Source organism: Cherax quadricarinatus, chromosome 21 (assembly GCF_038502225.1).
Source record: "Cherax quadricarinatus isolate ZL_2023a chromosome 21, ASM3850222v1, whole genome shotgun sequence".
In the NCBI taxonomy this organism is placed as follows: domain Eukaryota; kingdom Metazoa; phylum Arthropoda; class Malacostraca; order Decapoda; family Parastacidae; genus Cherax; species Cherax quadricarinatus.
Genome location: NC_091312.1, coordinates 34,753,382 through 34,778,078, shown reverse-complemented (window position 1 = coordinate 34,778,078; position 24,697 = coordinate 34,753,382). Strand labels below are relative to the sequence as shown.

Below are 24,697 nucleotides of genomic sequence, written 5' to 3'. Positions count from 1 at the left end.
ATATGTCAAGAGAAAAGTTATAACTACAGGCCACATATTTAAACTCACCATGTAATCTGCATCGCTGATAAATGGATAAAGTAGGAGAGAATCACACACCATGTGTTAGTGCCCATGACACACACCAAACTGTTGTTGTTGTTAAGGGCCCCTAGAGGTGGTGCAGTATTACCCTGCTGCTGCTCCCCACAGGACCAGTATCACTACAATCTCCCCCTTCTAAAATATCAGAGACAGTAATCTCCCAAACTGTTAGGTGGGCGACGTACACGTCCCGACCTTCGTAGCCCTTGAGCCTCTTCACCAGGTTCGATATTTTCCAGCGGGGTTTGATTAACTGCTGGAGCAGAATCCTCTATTTCCATAGGGGTAGTCTCAAGGGGCTTTCCAGGAGAAAACGAAGCATCTTTCACATCTATTGGTGTATCTTGAGATTCCACACTAATAGGGATTTCAACTGGGGCTAAATGTCTTGTAGATACTGTAGTCTCTTCACCATTTTGATAGCGAATGTGGGCGTAATGTGGATTAGCTTGCAGGAGCTCTACCTCTTCCACTAAAGGATCCGTCTTGTTCATCCTACGGTGACTCTTCAGGAGAACGGGTCCAGGATGACATAACCAAGTGGGCACGGAGGCTCCCGTAGAGGAACGACGTGAATAGTTGAGGAGTCTTTCATGAGGGGTTGCATTAGTAGCTGTGCACAGCAGTGATCCAATAGAGTGAAGAGCATCAGGTAGGACAGTTTGCCAGTGTTGAACAGGTAGATTGCGCGACTTTAATGTCATTGTAACTGCCTTCCATATAGTACCATTGAACCGCTCCACTTGACCATTGCCTTGAGGGTTGTAGCTTGTTGTTCTGCTGCAGGCAATACCTTTGCTAGCCAAAAACTCCTGAAGTTCGTTACTCATGAACGAGGATCCCCTGTCTGAATGGATATAAGCTGGCATACCAAAAATAGAGAACAACTGTGAAAGACAACTAATAACAGTTGAAGCAGCCATATTTGCACAGGGGAATACAAAGGGAAACCTTGAATATTCATCTACTATGTTAAGGAAATACCTATTCTGATTTGTGCTTGGTAGAGGTCCTTTGAAATCTATATTCAATCTTTCGAAAGGCTGGGTGGATTTTATGAGATGAGTCTTCTCTGGCTGATGAAAGTTTGGCTTGCACTCTGCACATACTCTGCATGCTCTGATCACTTGTCGCACATCTTCCACTGAGTAGGGCATGTTCTTTGATTTGACAAAATGGTACAGGCGTGTAACTCCTGGGTGACACAAAGCCTTGTGGAGAGCTGAGAGTGATTGCAAATCATGACATGCTGCTCCACAGTGGGACCTAGAGAATGCATCAGGTGAGATGTTCTCTTGACCCGGTCGGTACAGAATATCAAAGTCATAACACGATAGTTCCATCCTCCAGCGTAATATCTTGTCATTCTTTATCCTACTTTTGTGCCTCTTGTCGAACATATACATCACGGACCGTTGGTCAGTCCTTATGGTGAAATGTCTACCAGTTAAATAATGCCTCCAGTGGCGAACTGCTTCTATGATGGCCTGGGCTTCCTTTTCTACAGCAGCATAACATTTCTCTGATCCTTGAAAAGTTCTCGAAAAGAAGGCTACTGGTCGTCCTGCCTGAGATAAGACTGCAGCAATGGCAATGTCAGATGCATCCGTTTCCACTTCGATTGGTAGGGACTCATCAATGGCTTGAACTACTGAGTTTTCAATGTCCTGTTTGAGAGTATGGAAAGCGGCTTCTGCTTCCTTTGTCACAGGAAATGTGGTAGCACTCAATGGGCGGACTTTACTTGAATAGTTGTAGATCCATTGTGAGTAATAAGCAAAGAGACCAAGAGTTCTTCGGAGTGACTTTTTGTCTTGAGGCATTGGAAGTTCCCGTAGAGGTCGTAGTCTTTCAGGGTCTGGGAATATTGAACCTCCTTCCACTACATAACCAAGGATGCTAAGCCTTTTAGTTGAAAAAGTGCACTTTTCCTCATTGTAACTGATATTTTTCTTCTTGGCGGCTTCCAAAAACTTATCAAGGTTTGCATCATGTTCCTCCTGGGTCTTGCCACAAATGGTAACATTATCTAAATACGCGTAGGTTCCCATGAGTTGCTCTTCCTGAATGAGTGAATCCATAATTCGTTGGAAGCAGGCTACCCCATTGGTGACTCCAAAAGGGACTCTGGTAAACTGATACAGGCCATCACTAGCCTGAAACGCTGTGTATGGTTTATCTTCATTCCTTATAGGGACTTGATGATAGGCACTCTGCAGATCAATTGTGCTAAACACGTAGTACTGAACAATTTTGTTCACTGTATCGTCAATTCGAGGTAGAGGGTACCCATCAAGAAGTGTAAATTTGTTGATTGTCTCAGAGTAATCGATAGCCAGTCTCCGTTTCCTATAACCATCTTTAACAACAACAACCTGTGCACGCCAAGGGGAATCACTCGGTTCTATAATACCCTCCTTCAGCAGCCTCTGAGTTTCTTTCTCAATGAACATCCGATCCTCATAAGAATAGCGGCGTGACTTAGCTGATATAGGATGGCAATCCGCGGTAAGATTTGCAAACAGCTTTGGTGGGTCTACCCTTAAAGTGCTAAGTCCACAGACAACAAGAGGAGGCAGTTCACCTCCATATGTTAAGGTGACACTACCATGCAGCTTCTGAAAGTCCTGACCAAGGATAACATCAGAGCACAGTTGTGGCAGAATAGCTAAATGTACATCTTGATAATCCTTTCCATTAACTCTGAGATTTACCTTACAAAACCCTAAGGTCTGAATAGAGAGAGATGTTGATGCCATGGAAACGGTACCTGATGAGTGATGTAGAGTCAAGGAGAGCCGTTTAACTAAGTCAAGGTTGATGAAACTCTCTGAGCTGCCACTATCAATAAGACCATCTACTTCTGTTCCTTTGATGAATACTTTCACAACTGCCTTTGACAGTGAATTTGGAGTAGCCGCAGAAGTCACTGTTGCTAGAGTCGCATGATCACTGGAATGTGTGGAGGCACTAGCTCTTGTTGATGCATTAGCACGACATACTTTAGCAAAGTGACCTTTCTTGTGGCATTTATGGCACATTGCTTCACGAGCAGGACACTTTGGACGTGGATGTCTTGAAAAACCACAAAAGAAACACACCGTACCTGCTGCTGCTGTCACTGAGGCAGGTTCCCCAGTAACTTCATTGCAAGAGTCTTGGTCAGGAATTGCAGCACTTACCACTCGAGAAGGCTGAGTGGTACTGTATACTTCAGAATTCTTCTGGGCTGAATCTAGAGCTCTTGCCTGGTCAAAGGCAGCGGCTAAGTCGAGAGTTTTATTCTCCAATAAACGCTGCCTTATTATTGGTGATTGCAGGCCACTGATAAAAGCATCCCTGATGGACTCTTCACAATACTGAGCAGCTGTCACTGCTTAGAAGTGACAGTCCTTACCTAAAATTTTCAGTGCTTGAAAGTATTCCTCTAAGGACTCATCAATCTGCTGGCGGCGAGTTGCAAGGCAATAGCGTGCAAAGATTTCATTTGTAGGTTTAATATACTGAGACTTGAGGGTTTTGATAGCATCTTCGTAGGTATTACACTCAGAAATAGCCTCATATATCTTAGGTGACACAAAATTGATAAGCAGACTTAGTTTATCTAGATCTTCTTTAGGAAGGGCTCCCAAGAAGTTTTCGAAAGTCTTAAACCAGTGCTTCCATTCCTGAGCAGCCGTTGATAAGCTGGGGTCACAGTCTAGCCTCTCAGGTTTCAGTAAACGCTCCATGTTGTGATGTAGTCTAGCGCAGGATCACCACCAGGTAGCCCAGGATTCTATGTTCAATAAATTGTTGTGATAGAAACACAGGCCTTATCTCTAGGCTTTATTGAACATAGAATCTTCATAGTACTTCTGCAACAACAAAATATAATGACTAGTACATCTAATAATGGCTTCTACAGGGATGGTGATGTCTTGCATATGTCAAGAGAAAAGTTATAACTACAGGCCACATATTTAAACTCACCATGTAATCTGCATCGCTGATAAATGGATAAAGTAGGAGAGAATCACACACCATGTGTTAGTGCCCATGACACACACCAAACTGTTGTTGTTGTTAAGGGCCCCTAGAGGTGGTGCAGTATTATCCTGCTGCTGCTCCCCACAGGACCAGTATCACTACAACCTGCTTATCAGGTCTTCACTCCTACGTCTGCCAACATCGTTGCCTCCAGCACTGAGACAGATAATAGGATTAATCCCATTACCTCTCATGATGTCATCCAGACGGCTAACAATATCCTCCATCCCAGCCCCAGGAAAGCAAACTCTCTGTCTCCTACTCCTGTTCTTCATGCAGAATGCCCTATCCATATACCTTACTTGGCTATCCCCAACAACAACAATATTCGTACCTTCCTTGGTGTCGTTCGTCGTGACGTTCCCAGTAGACGACTCACATTCGTCGGGTAGCACTGAGAATGTATTAGATGTTTCCACAACAGTTTCCACGGCAGTCTCTTTCTTCTTCATCGTTTCTACCTTTCCATTCGTCTTCTTGATTGTCAACTTCTTTCCCTGCTGTCCAGCCACTGACCAGTTTCCCTTCTTGACCTGAGGACTCAAACCAGGAGAACTACTACGAATCTTTTTGTTTTCCTCGGTCAGTCGCCGAATTTCCATATTCGCCATCCTCAATTCTTCCTTAAGCTGTTGGTAAAGTTGCTCGATGGAGGGCATCTTGCTTCAATTCTAGAGAGCGCGCAAAGAGGTCTTCACAGAGCCAAGTACACGTCAACACTGCGCTAAAGCCAACTCAATCAGGAGCTACTGCGCAGCACGTCCGCACGGCCCAACAGCGATGCGAACACTGTCTCAACAGCGATGTGAACAGCGATGCGAATATTGTCTTTTAAACATATCCCTGAGGTATCATGGTAATATCTGTTGTTTCCAACAATAATACTGCAGTTTGATTGTTTCCCACAAATACCCATACCTCTATAATCTATCAGTTTAAAGTCCTAGACAAGTCATCAATTTCCACCTCAATCGAATTTGCTAATGCAACCACTCCAACCCCAGAGACATGAACCCCATCCCTTGCATACGTATCATACTTGCCATAGAATTTGTCCCAGTTATCAAGGAATAGGATTGCAAGTTCCTTGCAGTACCTGTCTAGCCAGCAATTTATACCAACTGCCCAAGACATCCATTCATTGCCCACTCCCCCTCTAGGCAAGATGCTACATATGATTGGGATCCCTCCCTTAGACCTGACTACTTCTATGGCTGACCTGTACATATCCAGTAGCTCCTGTCTCCTGCCCTTCCGAATTTCATTTCCACCAGCACTAAGACAGATAATGGGCTTGTTCGCATTGCCTGACATAATATTATCCAACCTGCTGACTATGTCACCAACACCAGCTCCTGGGAGGCACTCCCTCTGTCTGATTTTTCTATCTCTGTTACAAAAAGCACGGTCTATATATCTTACCTGAGAGTCTCCCACAATCAGAATATTCTTACCTTGATTAGCAGGGGAGTCAGAGGTACCTTTAACCTTACTAACCACTGAAGTACACTCGTCTTGGAGAACAGATAATCGATTTCCTACCTTCACATCTTCTATATTAACCCTCCTTATCTTCCTTCTTCCTGAACTGTGAACCACTTGCCACTTAAAGCGGCTGCCACTCTCACTGGTGGCAAGCATTTCCTCCTTACCAGCACCAACTATCTCACACTCACTCCCAAACACATCTAGATGAAGCTTCAACCTCCTAGTTTCCTCCTGAAGAAGTAGAACCTCCTTCTTCAACACTTTAACTGAGATTCCAAAACACTACAACAAGCCATGGTGCTCGGTAACACCCCACGCTAATACCCAGACAGCTCAGGACAGGGTTTTTTTCAGGACAGGTATAACCACACGTGACCACTGACCTCAGCGTACATTACACTCTTTAGTGTTTACTTCAATTTAGGATGGAGTGAAAGTGTTTTAAAGACATACCCAACTCAGAGAAGAGGACATGGGCGGTGGCGATGGTAGCGTGTCCACACAGAAGAACCTCCTGTACAGGTGTGAACCACCTGAGGGAGTATCGGCAGCCGGTGGTCCAGGGGGCAGATTCATCACCCTCCAGGAGACGCACGTATGATGTCTCTGACAAGTTGAGTTCAGTAGCCACTTTCTGCAGCGTCGCATCATCTTGTGGCTGTGAGCATATTATGGAGCATTATGTTCCAAAAGATGTGGAAAAATTTACCAATCTCAAACTAACATCAAACTTTCCCAAAATCTCAAAAAAAATACTTCAAAATATAAATTACATGACGCAGTTATCCAATATTCCACTCTTAACATGCATAAAATTGTCAGCATAGATTCAGATTCCATAAAAAGTATTATTAATGAAATTTATAAAATCCTGTAGTACACAATATACGCAGCCCAAGTTAAAAACCTGGGTAATGCCTTTGATACTTCTGGTCACCACACCTGATACTAAATAGTATGCACTGAAAGATAAAATTATTTTTATCGACTCTTACCTCAGTAACATGAACCAAACTGGCAGCTAGATATGACATCCTCATATACTGTTCTAATAAATATTGGCGTTCATTTCAGTGGAGCATTATCGACGCTTTCTTGTGCACTCCTTACATTAATTATATCAAGGAGTAATCAAATGTTAAATAAAATCTAAGACAATCATACTTTCCTGATTCCTCTTTAGCTTCTTCACTGCCTTAAAATATACAAACGATTAATCTAAAAAATCCTCTCAGTCAAAATAACGAACAAACTCAAAATAAATATGCAAAAAAGTCCTTTAAAATATCATGAAAGCCCCCCCCCCCCAAAAAAAAAAAAAAACTTGGGAGTGCAGGTCTCCCAAGTAATAAGTTAAATCGAATATATATTTGAAGACATTTACCCAGAAAACATAAAATCAGTACTAATTTCCAACATCAAAAAGCTGAACAATATTGAGCATATTTTTTTTAAGAGGTTAATGTGGAGTGTGACACGAGAATCATGTCTGTCTCTATCTGACATCTGCGAATATTTTATTAAAAAAATGGTTAGAACTATATTACACTGCTTCTTTATGCTACAGTAAATGATACTTACACAGCACTGACCTGGGTGAGGGCACTGACCTGGGCGAGGGTAGTGACCTGGGTGAGGGCACTGACCTGGGTGAGGGTAGTGACCTGTGTGAGGGTAGTGACCTGGGTGAGGGTAGTGACCAGGGTGAGGGTAGTGGCCTGGGTGAGGGTAGTGACCTGGGAGAGGGTAGTGACCTGGGCGAGGGCACTGACCTGGGTGAGGGTAGTGACCTGGGTGAGGGTAGTGACCTGGGTGAGGGTACTGACCTGGGCGAGGGTAGTGACCTGGGTGAGGGCACTCACCTGAGTGAGGGCACTGACCTGGGTGAGGGTAGTGACCTGGGTGAGGGTAGTGACCTGGGTGAGGGTACTGACCTGGGCGAGGGTAGTGACCTGGGCGAGGGTAGTGACCTGGGTGAGGGCACTGACCTGGGTGAGGGTAGTGACCTGGGTGAGGGTAGTGACCTGGGTGAGGGTAGTGACCTGGGTGAGGGTAGTGACCTGGGTGAGGGCACTGACCTGGGTGAGGGTAGTGACCTGGGTGAGGGTAGTGACCTGGGTGAGGGTAGTGACCTGGGTGAGGGTAGTGACCTGGGTGAGGGTAGTGACCTGGGTGAGGGTAGTGACCTGGGTGAGGGTAGTGACCTGGGTGAGGGTAGTGACCTGGGTGAGGGTAGTGACCTGGGTGAGGGTAGTGACCTGGGTGAGGGTAGTGACCTGGGTGAGGGTAGTGACCTGGGTGAGGGTAGTGACCTGGGTGAGGGTAGTGACCTGGGTGAGGGTAGTGACCTGGGTGAGGGTAGTGACCTGGGTGAGGGTAGTGACCTGGGTGAGGGTAGTGACCTGGGTGAGGGTAGTGACCTGGGTGAGGGTAGTGACCTGGGTGAGGGTAGTGACCTGGGTGAGGGTAGTGACCTGGGTGAGGGTAGTGACCTGGGTGAGGGTAGTGACCTGGGTGAGGGTAGTGACCTGGGTGAGGGTAGTGACCTGGGTGAGGGTAGTGACCTGGGTGAGGGTAGTGACCTGGGTGAGGGTAGTGACCTGGGTGAGGGCACTGACCTGGGCGAGGGTAGTGACCTGGGTGAGGGCACTGACCTGGGTGAGGGTAGTGACCTGGGTGAGGGTAGTGACCTGGGTGAGGGTAGTGACCTGGGTGAGGGTAGTGACCTGGGTGAGGGTAGTGACCTGGGTGAGGGCACTGACCTGGGCGAGGGTAGTGACCTGGGCGAGGGTAGTGACCTGGGTGAGGGTAGTGATCTGGGCGAGGGTAGTGACCTGGGTGAGGGTAGTGACCTGGGTGAGGGTAGTGACCTGGGTGAGGGCACTGACCTGGGTGAGGGTAGTGACCTGGGTGAGGGTAGTGACCTGGGTGAGGGCAGTGACCTGGGTGAGGGTAGTGACCTGGGTGAGGGTAGTGACCTGGGTGAGGGTAGTGACCTGGGTGAGGGTAGTGACCTGGGTGAGGGTAGTGACCTGGGCGAGGGTAGTGAACTGTTTGAGGGTAGTGACCTGGGTGAGGGTAGTGGCCTGGGTGAGGGTAGTGACCTGGGTGAGGTACTGACCTGGGTGAGGGTAGTGACCTGGATGAGGGCACTGACCTGGGTGAGGGCACTGACCTGGGTGAGGGTAGTGACCTGGGTGAGGGTAGTGACCTGGGTGAGGGTAGTGACCTGGGCGAGGGTAGTGACCTGGGTGAGGGTAGTGACCTGGGTGAGGGTAGTGACCTGGGTGAGGGTAGTGGCCTGGGTGAGGGTAGTGACCTGGGTGAGGGTAGTGACCTGGGTGAGGGTAGTGACCTGGGTGAGGGTAGTGACCTGGGTGAGGGTAGTGACCTGGGTGAGGGTAGTGACCTGGGTGAGGGTAGTGACCTGGGTGAGGGTAGTGACCTGGGTGAGGGTAGTGACCTGGGTGAGGGTAGTGACCTGGGTGAGGGTAGTGACCTGGGTGAGGGTAGTGACCTGGGTGAGGGTAGTGACCTGGGTGAGGGTAGTGACCTGGGTGAGGGTAGTGACCTGGGTGAGGGTAGTGACCTGGGTGAGGGCACTGACCTGGGCGAGGGTAGTGACCTGGGTGAGGGTAGTGACCTGGGTGAGGGCACTGACCTGGTGAGGGCACTGACCTGGGTGAGGGTAGTGACCTGGTTGAGGGTAGTGACCTGGGTGAGGGCACTGACCTGGGTGAGGGCACTGACCTGGGCGAGGGTAGTGACCTGGGTGAGGGTAGTGACCTGGGTGAAGGTAGTGGCCTGGGTGAGGGTAGTGACCTGGGTGAGGGCACTGACCTGGCGAGGGTAGTGACCTGGGTGAGGGCACTGACCTGAGTGAGCGTAGTGACCTGGATGAGGGTAGTGACCTGGGTGAGGGCACTGACCTGGGCGAGGGTAGTGACCTGGGTGAGGGCACTGACCTGGGTGAGGGTAGTGACCTGGGTGAGGGTAGTGACCTGGGTGAGGGTAGTGACCTGGGTGAGGGTAGTGACCTGGGAGAGGGTACTGACCCGGGTGAGGGTAGTGACCTGGGTGAGGGCATTGACCTGGGTGAGAGTAGTGACCTGGGTGAGGGTAGTGACCTGGGTGAGGGTAGTGACCTGGGTGAGGGCACTGACCTGGGCGAGGGTAGTGACCTGGGTGAGTGTAGTGACCTGGGTGAGGGTAGTGACCTGGGTGAGGGCACTGACCTGGGCGAGGGTAGTGACCTGGGTGAGGGTAGTGACCTGAGTGAGGGTAGTGACCTGGGTGAGGGTAGTGACCTGGGTGAGGGTAGTGACCAGGGTGAGGGTACTGACCTGGGTGAGGGTAGTGACCTGGGTGAGGGTAGTGACCTGGGTGAGGGTAGTGACCTGGGCGAGGGTAGTGACCTGGGTGAGGGCACTGACCTGGGTGAGGGTAGTGACCTGGGTGAGGGCACTCACCTGAGTGAGGGCACTGACCTGGGTGAGGGTAGTGACCTTGGTGAGGGCACTGACCTGGGCGAGGGTAGTGACCTGGGTGAGGGCACTGACCTGAGTGAGGGTAGTGACCTGGGTGAGGGTAATGACCTGGATGAGGGCACTGACCTGGGCGAGGGTAGTGACCTGGTGAGGGCACTGACCTGGGCGAGGGTAGTGACCTGGGTGAGGGCACTGACCTGAGTGAGGGTAGTGACCTGGGTGAGGGTAGTGACCTGGATGAGGGCACTGACCTGGGCGAGGGTAGTGACCTGGGTGAGGGCACTGACCTGGGTGAGGGCACTGACCTGGGTGAGGGTAGTGACCTGGGTGAGGGTAGTAGCCTGGGTGAGGGTAGTGACCTGGGTGAGGGCACTGACCTGGGCGAGGGTAGTGACCTGGGTGAGGGCACTGACCTGAGTGAGGGTAGTGACCTGGATGAGGGTAGTGACCTGGGTGAGAGTAGTGACCTGGGTGAGGGTAGTGACCTGGGTGAGGGTACTGACCCGGGTGAGGGTACTGACCTGGGTGAGGGCATTGACCTGGGTGAGAGTAGTGACCTGGGTGAGGGTAGTGACCTGGGTGAGGGTAGTGACCTGGGTGAGGGCACTGACCTGGGCGAGGTTAGTGACCTGGGTGAGGGTAGTGACCTGGGTGAGGGTAGTGACCTGGGCGAGGGCACTGACCTGGGTGAGGGCACCGACCTGGGTGAGGGCACTGACCTGGGTGAGGGCACTGACCTGGGTGCGCGCACTGACCTAGGTGAGGGCACTGACCTCGGTGAGAGCACTGACGTGGGAGAGAGTAGTGACCTGGATGAGGGCACTGACCTGGGTGAGGGTAGTGACCTGGGTGAGGGCACTGACCTGGGTGAGGACACTGACCTGGGTGAGGGCATCGACCTGGGTGAGGGAACTGACCTGGGTGAGGGCACTGACCTGGGTGAGGGCACTGACCTGGGTGAGGGCACCGACTTGGGTGAGGGCACTGACCTGGGTGAGGGCACTGACCTGGGTGCGGGCACTGACCTAGGTGAGGGCACTGACCTGGGTGAGGGTAGTGACCTGGATGAGGGCACTGACCTGGGTGAGGGCACTGACCTGGGTGAGGGCACTGACCTGGGTGAGGGCACTGACCTGGGTGAGGGCACTGACCTGGGTGAGGGCACTGACGGGGGTGAGGGCACTGACCTGGGTGAGAGTAGTGACCTTGATGAGGGCACTGACCTTGGTGAGGGCACTGACCTGGGTGAGGGTAGTGACCTGGATGAGGGCACTGACCTGGGCGAGGGAAGTGACCTGGGTGAGGGCACTCACCTGAGTGAGGGCACTGACCTTGGTGAGGGAAGTGACATGGGTGAGGGCACTGACCTGATGAGGGCACTGACCTGGGTGAGGGCACTGACCTGGGTGCGGGCACTGACCTAGGTGAGGGCACTGACCTGGGTGAGGGTAGTGACCTGGATGAGGGCACTGACCGGGGTGAGGGCACTGACCTGGCTGAGGGCACTGACCTGGGTGAGGGCACTGACCTGGGTGAGGGCACTGACCTGGGTGAGGGTAGTGACCTGGGTGAGGGCACTGACCTGATGAGGGCACTGACCTGGGTGAGGGCACTGACCTGGGTGAGGACACTTACCTGGGTGAGGGCACTGACCTGGGTGAGGGTAGTGACCTGGGTGAGGGCACTGACCTGGGTGAGGGCACTGACCTGGGTGAGGGTAGTGACCTGGGTCAGGGCACTGACCTGGTGAGGTCACTAACCTGGGTGAGGGTAGTTACCTGGGTGAGGACACTGACATAGGTCAGGGCACTGACCTGGGTGAGGGTAGTGACCTGGGTGAGGGCACTGACCTGGGTGAGGGCACTGACCTGGGTGAGGGCACTGACCTGGGTGAGGGCACTGACCTGGGTGAAGGCACTGACCTAGGTGAGGGCACTGACCTGGGTGAGGGCACTGACCTGGGTGAGGGCACTGACCTAGGTGAGGCCACTGACCTGGGTGAGGGTAGTGACCTGGATGAGAGCACTGACCGGGGTGAGGGCACTGACCTAGGTGAGGGCACTGACCTGGGTGAGGGCACTGACCTGGGTGAGGGCACTGACCTGGGTTAGGGCACTGACGGGGGTGAGGGCACTGACCTGGGTGAGGGCACTGACCTGGGTGAGAGCAGTGACCTGGATGAGGGCACTGACCTGGGTGAGGGTAGTGACCTGGGTGAAGGCACTGACCTGGGTGAGGTCACTGACCTGGTTGAGGGCACTGACCTGGGTGAGGGCACTGACCTGGGTGAGGGCACTGACCTGGGTGAGGGCACTGACGGGGGTGAGGGCACTGACCTGGGTGAGGGCACTGACCTGGGTGAGAGCAGTGACCTGGATGAGGGCACTGACCTGGATGAGGGTAGTGATTTGGGTGAGGGCACTGACCTGGGTGAGGACACTGACCTGGTGAGGGCACCGACCTGGGTGAGGGAACTGACCTGGGTGAGGGCACTGACCTGGGTGAGGGCACTGACCTGGATGAGGGCACCGACCTGGGTGAGGGCACTGACCTGGGTGAGGGCACTGACCTGGGTGCGGGCACTGACCTAGGCGAGGGCACTGACCTTTGTGAGGGTAGTGACCTGGATGAGGGCACTGACCGGGGTGAGGGCACTGACCTGGGTGAGGGCACTGACCTGGGTGAGGGCACTGACCTAGGTGAGGGCACTGACCTGGGAGAGGGCACTGACCTGGATGAGGGCACTGACTTGGGTGAGGGCACTGACCTGGGTGAGAGTAGTGACCTGGATGAGGGCACTGACCTGGGTGAGGGCACTGACCTGGGTGAGGGTAGTGACCTGGATGAGGGCACTGACCTGGGCGAGGGTAGTGACCTGGGTGAGGGCACTCACCTGAGTGAGGGCACTGACCTGGGTGAGGGTAGTGACCTGTGTGAGGACACCGACCTGGGTGAAGGCACTGACCTGGGTGAGGGTAGTGACCTGGGTGATTGCACTGACCTGATGAGGGCACTGACCTGGGTGATGGCAGTGACCTGGGTGAGGACACTGACCTGGGTGAGTGCACTGACCTGGGTGAGGGTAATGACCTGGGTGAGGGCACTGACCTGGGTGAGGGCACTGACCTTCGTGAGGGCAGTGACCTGGGTCAGGGCACTGACCTGGTGAGGTCACTAACCTGAGTGAGGGTAGTTACCTGGGTGAGGACACTGACATGGGTGAGGGCACTGACCTGGGTGAGGGTAGTGACCTGGGTGAGGGCACTGACCTGGGTGAGGGCACTGACCTGGGTGAGGGCACTGACCTAGGTGAGGGCACCGACCTCGGTGAGGGCACTGACCTGGGTGAGGGCACTGACCTGGGTGCGGGCACTGACCTAGGTGAGGGCACTGACCTGGGTGAGGGTAGTGACCTGGATGAGGGCACTGACCGGGGTGAGGGCACTGACCTGGGTGAGGGCACTGACCTGGGTGAGGGCACTGACCTAGGTGAGGGTAGTGACCTGGGTGATTGCACTGACCTGGGTGACGGCACTGACCTGGGTGAGGGCACTGATCTAGGTGAGGGTAGTGACCTGAGTGAGGGCACTGACCTGGGTGAGGACACTGTCCTGGGTGAGGGCAGTAACCTGGGTGAGGGTAGTGACCTGGGTGAGGGTAGTGACCTGGGTGAGGGCACTGACCTGGATGAGGGCACTGACCTGGGTGAGGGCACTGACCTGGGTGAGGGCACTGACCTGGGTGAGGGCACTGACCTGGGTGAGGGCACTGACCTGGGTGAGGGCACTGACCTGGGTGAGGGCACTGACCTGGGTGAGGGCACTGACCTGGGTGAGGGCACTGACCTGGGTGAGGGCACTGACCTGGGTGAGGGCACTGACCTGGGTGAGGGCACTGACCTGGGTGAGGGCAGTGACCTGGGTGAGGGCACTGACCTGGGTGAGGGCACTGACCTGGGTGAGGGCACTGACCTGGGTGAGGGTAGTGACCTGGGTGAGGGCACTGACCTGGGTGAGGGCACTGACCTGGGTGAGGGTAGTGACCTGGGTGAGGGCAGTGACCTGGGTGAGGGCAGTGACCTGGTTGAGGGTAGTGACCTGGGTGAGGGCACTGACCTGGTTGAGGGTAGTGACCTGGTTGAGGGCAGTGACCTGGGTGAGGGCAGTGACCTGGGTGAGGGCACTGACCTGGGTGAGGGCACTGACCTGGGTGAGGGTAGTGACCTGGGTGAGGGCAGTGACCTGGGTGAGGGCACTGACCTGGTTGAGGGTAGTGACCTGGGTGAGGGCACTGACCTGGTTGAGGGTAGTGACCTGGGTGAGGGCACTGACCTGGTTGAGGGTAGTGACCTGGGTGAGGGCACTGACCTGGGTGTGGGCAGTGACCTAGGTGAGGGCAGTGACCTGGGTGAGGGCAGTGACCTGGGTGAGGGCACTGACCTGGGTGAGGGCACTGACCTGGGTGAGGGCAGTGACCTGGGTGGGGGCACTTACCTGGGTGAGGGCAGTGACGTGGGTGAGGGCACTGACCTGGGAGTGGGCATTGACCTGTTTGAGGGCAGTGACCTGGGTGAGGGCAGTGACCTGGGTGAGGGTTGTGACCTGGGTGAGGGTAGTGACCTGGGTGAGGGCAGTGACCTGGGTGAGGGCACTGACCTGGGTGAGGGTAGTGACCTGGGTGAGGGCAGTGACCTGGGTGAGGGCACTGACCTGGTTGAGGGTAGTGACCTGGGTGAGGGCATTGACCTGGTTGAGGGTAGTGACCTGGGTGAGGGCACTGACCTGGTTGAGGGTAGTGACCTGGGTGAGGGCACTGACCTGGGTGAGGGCAGTGACCTGGGTGAGGGCAGTGACCTGGGTGAGGGCAGTGACCTGGGTGAGGGCACTGACCTGGGTGAGGGTAGTGACCTGGGTGAGGGCACTGACCTGGTTGAGGGTAGTGACCTGGGTGAGGGCACTGACCTGGGTGTGGGCAGTGACCTAGGTGAGGGCAGTGACCTGGGTGAGGGCAGTGACCTGGGTGAGGGCAGTGACCTGGGTGAGGGCAGTGACCTGGGTGAGGGCAGTGACCTGGGTGAGGGCACTGACCTGGGTGAGGGTAGTGACCTGGGCGAGAGCACTGACCTGGGTGAGGGCACTGACCTGGGTGAGGGCACTGACCTGGGTGAGGGCACTGACCTGGGTGAGGGCACTGACCTGGGTGAGGGTAGTGACCTGGGTGAGGGCACTGACCTGGGTGAGGGCACTGACCTGGGTGAGGGCAGTGACCTGGGTGAGGGCACTGACCTGGGTGAGGGTAATGACCTGGGTGAGGGCAGTGACCTGCGTGAGGGCAGTGACCTGGGTGAGGGCAGTGACCTGGGTGAGGGCAGTGACCTGGGTGAGGGCAGTGACCTGGGTGAGGGCAGTGACCTGGGTGAGGGCAGTGACCTGGGTGAGGGCATTGACCTGGGTGAGTGCAGTGACCTGGGTGAGGGGAGTGACCTGGGTGAGGGCAGTGACCTGAGTGAGGGCAGTGACCTGGGTGAGGGCACTGACCTGGGTGAGGGCAGTGACCTGGGTGAGGGTAGTGACCTGGGTGAGGGCAGTGACCTGGGTGAGGGCAGTGACCTGGGTGAGGGTAGTGACCTGGGTGAGGGCAGTGACCTGAGTGAGGGCAGTGACCTGGGTGAGGGCACTGACCTGGGTGAGGGCAGTGACCTGGGTGAGGGTAGTGACCTGGGTGAGGGCAGTGACCTGGGTGAGGGTAGTGACCTGGGTGAGGGTAGTGACCTGGGTGAGGGCAGTGACCTGGGTGTGGGCAGTGACCTGGGTGAGGGCAGTGACCTGGGTGAGGGCAGTGACCTGGGTGAGGGCAGTGACCTGGGTGAGGGTAGTGACCTGGGTGAGGGCAGTGACCTGAGTGAGGGCAGTGACCTGGGTGAGGGCACTGACCTGGGTGAGGGCAGTGACCTGGGTGAGGGTAGTGACCTGGGTGAGGGCAGTGACCTGGGTGAGGGTAATGACCTGGGTGAGGGCAGTGACCTGGGTGAGGGCAGTGACCTGGGTGAGGGTAGTGACCTGGGTGAGGGCAGTGACCTGGGTGAGGGCAGTGACCTGGGTGAGGGCAGTGACCTGAGTGAGGGCAGTGACCTGGGTGAGGGCACTGACCTGGGTGAGGGCAGTGACCTGGGTGAGGGCAGTGACCTGGGTGAGGGTAGTGACCTGGGTGAGGGTAGTGACCTGGGTGAGGGCAGTGACCTGGGTGAGGGTAGTGACCTGGGTGAGGGCAGTGACCTGAGTGAGGGCAGTGACCTGGGTGAGGGTAGTGACCTGGGTGAGGGCAGTGACCTGAGTGAGGGCAGTGACCTGGGTGAGGGCAGTGACCTGGGTGAGGGTAGTGACCTGGGTGAGGGCAGTGACCTGAGTGAGGGCAGTGACCTGGGTGAGGGCACTGACCTGGGTGAGGGCAGTGACCTGGGTGAGGGTAGTGACCTGGGTGAGGGCAGTGACCTGGGTGAGGGTAGTGACCTGGGTGAGGGCAGTGACCTGGGTTAGGGCAGTGACCTGGGTGAGGGTAGTGACCTGGGTGAGGGCAGTGACCTGGGTGAGGGCAGTGACCTGGGTGAGGGCAGTGACCTGGGTGAGGGCAGTGACCTGGGTGAGGGCACTGACCTGGGTAAGAAGCACCACAGCTGCTGGGGCAGTGACCTGGGTGAGGGCACTGACCTGGGTAAGAAGCACCACAGCTGCTGGGGCAGTGACCTGGGTGAGGGCACTGACCTGGGTAAGAAGCACCACAGCTGCTGGGGCAGTGACCTGGGTGAGGGCAGTGACCTGGGTGAGGGCAGTGACCTGGGTGAGGGCAGTGACCTGGGTGAGGGCAGTGACCTGGGTGAGGGCAGTGACCTGGGTGAGGGCAGTGACCTGGGTGAGGGCAGTGACCTGGGTGAGGGCAGTGACCTGGGTGAGGGCAGTGACCTGGGTGAGGGCACTGACCTGGGTGAGGGCACTGACCTGGGTAAGAAGCACCACAGCTGCTGGGTTACCCCGGAAAGGAGACTCGGTGAAGGCGTCCACACTGAACATCTGGAGTTTCATCTTCAAAATGAAACAGAACGAAATAATAAACTTTATTTACTTCATGGTGATCAACGGTATATTACTCTAATAAATATCTCACTAAACACTACTGTCAGCATCTGTTGCTATGTTATGTCTCCCTGGCTCCTGTGTTGTTCTCTCTGGCTCCTGTGTTGTTCTCCCTGGCTCCTGTGTTGTTCTCCCTGGCTCCTGTGTTGTTCTCCCTGGCTCCTGTGTTGTTCTCCCTGGCTCCTGTGTTGTTCTCCCTGGCTCCTGTGTTGTTCTCCCTGGCTCCTGTGTTGTTCTCCCTGGCTCCTGTGTTGTTCTCCCTGGCTCCTGTGTTGTTCTCCCTGGCTCCTGTGTTGTTCTCCCTGGCTCCTGTGTTGTTCTCCCTGGCTCTTGTGTTGTTCTCCCTGGCTCCTTTGTTGTTCTCCCTGGCTCCTGTGTTGTTCTCCGTGGCTCCTGTGTTGTTCTCCCTGGCTCCTTTGTTGTTCTCCCTGGCCCCGTCTGTGTTGTTCTCCCTGGCTCCTGTGTTGTTCTCCCTGGCTCCGTCTGTGTTGTTCTCCCTGGCTCCTGTGTTGTTCTCCCTGGCTCCGTCTGTGTTGTTCTCCCTGGCTCCGTCTGTGTTGTTCTCCCTGGCTCCGTCTGTGTTGTTCTCCCTGGCTCCGTCTGTTTTGTTTTACCTGGCTCCGTCTGTGTTGTTCTCCCTGGCGCCGACTGTGTTGTTCTCCCTGGCTCCGTCTGTTTTGTTCTCCCTGGCTCCGTCTGTTTTGTTCTCCCTGGCTCCGTCTGTGTTGTTCTCCCTGGCTCCGTCTGTGTTGTTCTCCCTGGCTCCGTCTGTGTTGTTCTCCCTGGCTCCGTCTGTGTTGTTCTCCCTGGCTCCGTCTGTGTTGTTCTCCCTGGCTCCGTCTGTTTTGTTTTACCTGGCTCCGTCTGTGTTGTTCTCCCTGGCTCCGTCTGTTTTGTTCTCCCTGGCTCCGTCTGTTTTGTTCTCCCTGGCTCCGTCTGTGTTGTTCTCCCTGGCTCCGTCTGTGTTTTTCTCCCTGGCTCCGTCTGTGTTGTTCTCCCTGGCTCCGTCTGTGTTGTTCTCCCTGGCTCCGTCTGTGTTGCTCTCCCTGGCTCCGTCTGTGTTGTTCTCCCTGGTTCCGTCTGTGTTGTTCTCCCTGGCTCCGTCTGTTTTGTTTTACCTGGCTCCGTCTGTGTTGTTCTCCCTGGCTCCGTCTGTTTTGTTCTCCCTGGCTCCATCTGTGTTGCTCTCCCTGGCTCCGTCTGTGTTGTTCTCCCTGGCTCCGTCTGTGTTGTTCTCCCTGGCTCCGTCTGATTTGTTCTCCCTGGCTCCGTCTGTGTTGTTCTCCCTGGCTCCGTCTGTGTTGTTCTCCCTGGCTCCGTCTGTGTTGTTCTCCCTGGCTCCGTCTGTTTTGTTCTCCCTGGCTCCTGTAGACAGCCTGTACTGTCTGCACAGACAGCCCATGCTGTCTGCCAGCTTAGATCATATTTCGCGCCACTCAGGTGCTGCCATCTATAGGCCTTGCCACTTCAGTATGCCCAGACTTGCCTCGCTCTCACTCACACAGCGGCCTGGCAGCAACACACAAGTACTCCCAGCTCTCTCTCGTGGGCATGGCCCTGCCCGGGCCATGGGCACAAACACACAGTGCTGTGTAACCCACAACTACTTATCAATAAAGAAAGAAGCCTCCGAAGAACGTATCATTCACACCCCGCTCTACAGCTACCAAAACAAGCCTCGTTATAAATGGTGACAGCGGTGCTCCGCAGCAGTTGTGTTTGCCTGGAGAGAGGGTATGAAGTCATCTTCACTTCATCACCCTACACAAGAAGCATCCGTCTCTCAACGAGTTATCCTGATGTCGTGTCTACACGTTTGAGCATCCAGACACAGGTACTAGCAGGATCCAGCCGAAATTTGCCGAAATTCTCCGAGAATTGTAAGTGGCGTCCCAGTGACCCCACGCTGTTTCTCAAGTCACGTGTTCAGCGTCACTTGTATGTTGCTTTTGTTGTTCAGCTCAGCACAGCTGTTTCAGCAAGCCAGAGGTGAGTTTTGTGGTGATTTCTGCGTCCAGTGTGAGCTTCTCCACGTGTTTGTGGGTGGAGGAGGAGGAGGAGGAATGGCCAGATGCCCGCCCTGCCATACACTCACGCACGCTCCTCGCCACCACACTACCATACACTCACCACTGCCCACTCCCTCTGCTGTGTTTTCTGCTGTTTTTCGTGTGAATTCTTTGCCAGTGCTGTGTATCCGAGTGCCCGAGGCCACTCGAAGCTACGTGGATTACGACGTCACGTGGGTGTGGGCGATGTCACGTAGACCTACAAAGCCACGTGAGTTACCAGATGTCCCAGGCCTCATGCTGTGGTCTGCTGCCCGCATCACATCGACGCCACCCACGATGCTGCCCGACTTCATGACGTCACGATGTCTGTTGACGTCACCTCACGATGTCTGCCTGACGTCACCTCGAGATGTCTGCTGACGTCACCTCACGATGTCTGCTGACGTCACCTCACGATGTCTGCTGACGTCACCTCACGATGTCTGCTGACGTCACCTCACGATGTCTGCTGACGTCACCTCACGATGTCTGCTGACGTCACCTCACGATGTCTGCCTGACGTCACCTCGAGATGTCTGCTGACGTCACCTCGAGATGTCTGCTGACGTCACCTCGCGACATCACGCCTGACATCACATGATGTCACCATCGAGTGTTCAGTAATTATTTCAGTATTGTCGAGAAGATTGAGAGAAGATATATGTCGTGTGTTAATTAATTCCTCTCAGTCAGTGTTCTCACATTTTAATATGTCTTAGTCAGTTTTATGCGCAGAAAAGCATCTTTTGCTAGTTTAAGCCATGTTGTACCGTATGTACAGCAGTGTGTTTGTAAAGTTTCCGTGTGTCCAGTGAGGTCTGAGCCAGCCAGACCTGAGTAACACCACAGTGTTAAGTCACCCTTGTGACCAGTGTGTTTGACAGCTATCAGACAGCCCGAGTGACCGAGCCCTCTTGTACAGAAAGTTTTTATGCTCGTCGCTCGTGATGTTCTGTAGAATCGTACCTGCTACGATTCCCATCGAAATTTGTTTCACTTCACCTCCAGACCGTCAGAGTGCAGTTATATGTAGAGAAACAAGTCTGGGGACGCTTAGACTAACCTCTGCTATAACTCCAACTGTCGAGAGATGATACTCGTCAAGCCGCAGCCAGGCCTGTCGGCAGGCGCTGTGTCAGCCTCGTGTCACAAGCTTCAATGAGCAGCAGTCTGGTGTATGATGTTACGACTCCCAGATTTTTCGCCCAGTCGTCTCTGCCACGACTCGCTCCACAACTCGCTCCACGCTCGCCGGCAGTGACAGCCCAGCGACAGCACCAGTCGAGAAGTGTCCTCCTGAGTCGCTTGCCAGAAGTCCTGCCCAGTTGCCGAGTTTTGTCGACGCCTCACTCGAGGGCACCAGCATGTCGTGCCCTAGGTTGAGTGAAAACCTGCAGCGACTCCTACGATGTCTGCTTCACCGTTCCAGAGGAGACCGTACCCTGTTACGTCACAGCTCAGCCGCAGCGATGTCTCCTGTGTTGCAGTATATGTCCAGATGCAGGAAGGCGTGCAGTGATGCCCTTCGACGCTCACTGCCTTTGACCACGATGTTTAGCACACCCCACATGTTTTTTTCTTCCCTCCCTGTAGGAAGTTTTTTTTTCCATGTCCATATGTATATATATGTTTTTATTTTGTGTTCTGTGCCCTGTTCCTACGAGAGAGAGACCGAGTTTCTTTTCCACCAGTATTGCTGCGTCGGGACGACGCGCGGTAGGTGGCCGAGCGTATGTAGACAGCCTGTACTGTCTGCACAGACAGCCCATGCTGTCTGCCAGCTTAGATCATATTTCGCGCCACTCAGGTGCTGCCATCTATAGGCCTTGCCACTTCAGTATGCCCAGACTTGCCTCGCTCTCACTCACACAGCGGCCTAGCAGCAAGGAACAAGGCCTCCCAGCTCTCTCTCGTGGGCATGGCCCTGCCCGGGCCATGGGCACAAACACACAAGCCTGTGTAACCCAACACTAGTTATCAATAAAGAAAGAAGCCTCCGAAGAAGTATATCATTCACACCCGCTACAGCTACCAAACAAGCCCGTTATACTCCGTCTGTTTTGTTCTCCCTGGCTCCGTCTGTGTTGTTCTCCCTGGCTCCGTCTGTGTTGCTCTCCCTGGCTCCGTCTGTGTTGTTCTCCCTGGCTCCGTCTGTTTTGTTCTCCCTGGCTCCGTCTGTTTTGTTCTCCCTGGCTCCGTCTGTTTTGTTCTCCCTGGCTCCGTCTGTGTTGTTCTCCCTGGCTCCGTCTGTGTTGTTCTCCCTGGCTCCGTCTGTGTTGTTCTCCCTGGCTCCGTCTGTGTTGTTCTCCCTGGCTCCGTCTGTGTTCTTCTCCCTGGCTCCGTCTGTGTTGTTTTCTTTATTGCTGCTACCTTTATTGTCTTATTTAGTCGTCCTTCCTTAGTGATGTGTAACTTAAAAATGGTAAGGAAGTGTATGGTTAGGACAGATATATACGTGTCGTGTTCTCAGCTCCATATTGACACACTGATGTGCTAAAGTGAGGAAAATTGGTTAGGGAATTTATATAATATAGCAGTCCTGTGTACAAATAATATTTAATATTAGTATTTTTCATACAAGTAAAGGTAAATAGTGCCAAGTGAGACTTCCAAAGGATACAACAGAAGTACAAGATATTAAGGGAAAGAACAAGAATCTGGAAATTATCCTTTTGTATAAATCACAGTCAGGAATTATAGAGAAATTCATGGACAGTTAAGAAAAATAGACTCTGCCGCCTTGAAAAGTCAGTACCAAGTATTATCCTTTTTGTAGATTACAGCATCTAGATGTTGCTGATGTTAGAGGTGAATACTTCATGCTTTCTGATAAAGCAGAATCATTTAGAATATGACAAACTGACAGTGCGATCTGACATTAGTTTCAGAGAAGAGGCGAATATCTCTCCATGTAATAGAAATGGGTGAGTCGAGTGTCTCCAGTTCGTAATAGTGCAAGTGAGCTTTCCAAACCTGACAGTGGTGTGAAGAAAATGGCCAGGACGAAGCTAGTGGTTTCATAGTCGGTGGGAGAATATTAGAAAATGATCTGAGAAATTTATATCCCTGCAAAAAAGAAAAAAAAAATGCTAGTTCCTGAATAGCTGACCAAGTAGCTGAATCAGCTTTCACTGCCCTGAACAATGGCATGTTCATGAACTCAACAAAAAAGGCGTGTTAGTGCTTACTAGACGTTTGTATACGAACGATGATAGGATGAAGGGGATAATCAAATTTAAGGATAGCTTTTAATGCACTTTTGTAGTCAGGAACAATGAATGACGATGTATGCACTGTTGCAAAGTGTACGAGAGCAGAGGGAACAGCATATAGCTCCACTGTAAAAATGCTAACCCATTCCAGTAAATTTCCTTTACTCTATTTGGAAAAACACTGGTATACCCTACACTATACAGGAATTTAGAACCATTACAGAAATGCTATATCATAAGAATATAATTGAAAATGTTCAAGAGTGACCACAAGTTTGCAGCAGACAGATAAGAAACGAGGGGGAGGGGGAGGGGGAGAATGAGGAACAAACCTGAATCTTGCGTTCCTACCAAGGAGTGTTTGAAAAATTCAGAAGTGTCATTGGTAAATTAACAGACGTCAATAAAGCGTGGTTGCGGAGCTTAATGAGAAGCAATAAAGGGGGCAACGATGATATAAATTAGTCTTACTTTTATGTGTATGTATTCTATGTGGAAGGATAGTGCAGGTAATGGAAGAAGGCATATTAGGAGAGACACTGGGCATCGCAGCAATTAAGCAAATCCAAGACATTTGCCTCTATGCACAAGCCCTCTACGGGGAAAGATAAAAAAGCTTTCAGACTCAAACGCAAACCTTGATGATGAATGAGATCAAGTTTAGAAACTTAATGGGGGTTAAAGATTATTGCCTATACAAGGGTCATTTAGGTCAATGAACTCAGATTAAGTCGTAATAAACGACGGTACATGAATAAACTGAAAGATGGTTCTGAGGCTAACAGGTCCAATGTTCTTGTCAAGTTTAGAATGAGGAGAGGGAGAGGCAGAGAAATAATTTGTCTTCGTAGTCTACTTTACTAGTTTACTGGTGATGAATGGTGGCGATGAATGTTTGGCTGTCTGCTTCCCAAAGTTTAAGTAGGTTAAGTTTGCTATGACAAACAGCTTTAAGGGAGGTTATTGTCAGGCTTCTATGGCAATCGATAATCAAAGAAAAAAAAGAAGAAATCTGGCTGTATTTCGTTAAGGAATACAAGAACAATACATGTTTATGACAGCTTGAGGGGCACGTAAAAGTCATCTGGTTTGTTTAAACAACAAAACTACCCTATGTGAGGTGGTCCAGATGGAAGAAAGATCAATATTGAACTAGAGAAAGGTCGCTGTGAGTTAACTGTTAACTCCAGCATCAGCAAAAGCTAATTCATCAACATACTGAGATATATGAAGGGTGAACAGAGGTGAAGATGTTAATGATGAGTAGGAGCGAACTGGTGCTAAAAACTCACCCATGTGGTACGCTGGTGCTAATTTGAACATGAAAATGCTTCTATAATAAAAATTCTCTTAGGAAAAATGTCAAAATTTCTTGGAGGCCTAAAACATGAGCTTGGGCTAAGATTTCATAATGCCAAGAAGTGAAATATGCTTATTCGAAATCGAAAAAATCTGCTATATTTGAATGATGATTAGTGAAGAAGTTGTGGACACATGTATCTAAGCAGACTAACAAAAATGACGCTTTTGAAAACCAAAATGATCAGGGGAGACTGTTTTGGGTTTCTAAGCACTGTACTAAACCTTCATAAAAAACATTCCAGTAACTTATAAACTGAATCCGTTAAGAGTAATAGGTGAATGATGAGAAGCAGCCTGGCTCCAGGTACTTAGCTTCCAAAACGGAAGGACATTTGTAGTTTTTTTTCCATTGAAGAGGGAGAACTCATTTAGTCCAAATATTATCGAAAAGCTGCTATAAGGTGTAAGGTGATTTACTCACATGTGTGACAGTTTGGTATATATATCTTCCTGAAAAGTTTCGCCTGTACAGTAGGCTTCTTAGTCAAATGCAGGGGTGTCTAAATATGGAGACAACAGAAGAGTGTAAGTGTTGAAGTACTTAAACTTTGTTTTATCAGGCCCATCTGCTGTTATTCATTTATCACCTTTAGTGGAGGTCGGACGTTGGCTGCTGCACTCACACCTGTTAGTAGCTCTTGAGTGCTTTTCACAAGATGGTGCAGGCCACCAGGAGGAGGATCAACACTGTGTGAATCGAGGTGTTAAAAGGCATGGTGTATAACTCGAATGCATCTATTATGTTGCCTGCCTTCTTGCTACTGCATCAATAATGACGACCTGTATGGCATCACATTAATTAAATGGAGCTACAAGGATATTTGTGAAGTTTGTGACGGCTGCAATCTACGACA

At 52.4% G+C, this 24,697-nt stretch overlaps 1 protein-coding gene across 2 annotated transcripts in view; it reads right to left on the bottom strand.

Annotated features, from left to right (window-relative positions):
• Positions 1-24,697, bottom strand: part of LOC128689181 (phenazine biosynthesis-like domain-containing protein 1) — a 129,374-nt gene that overhangs the window by 78,659 nt on the left and 26,018 nt on the right. For both annotated transcript variants that reach the window (XM_070087369.1, XM_070087370.1), the window contains exons 2-3: positions 17,084-17,167; positions 6,055-6,259 (exon numbers count right to left, since the gene is read on the bottom strand). In XM_070087369.1, coding sequence (XP_069943470.1) covers positions 6,055-6,259; positions 17,084-17,167 — 289 coding nt within the window. The remainder of the gene's footprint in view (positions 1-6,054; positions 6,260-17,083; positions 17,168-24,697) is intronic.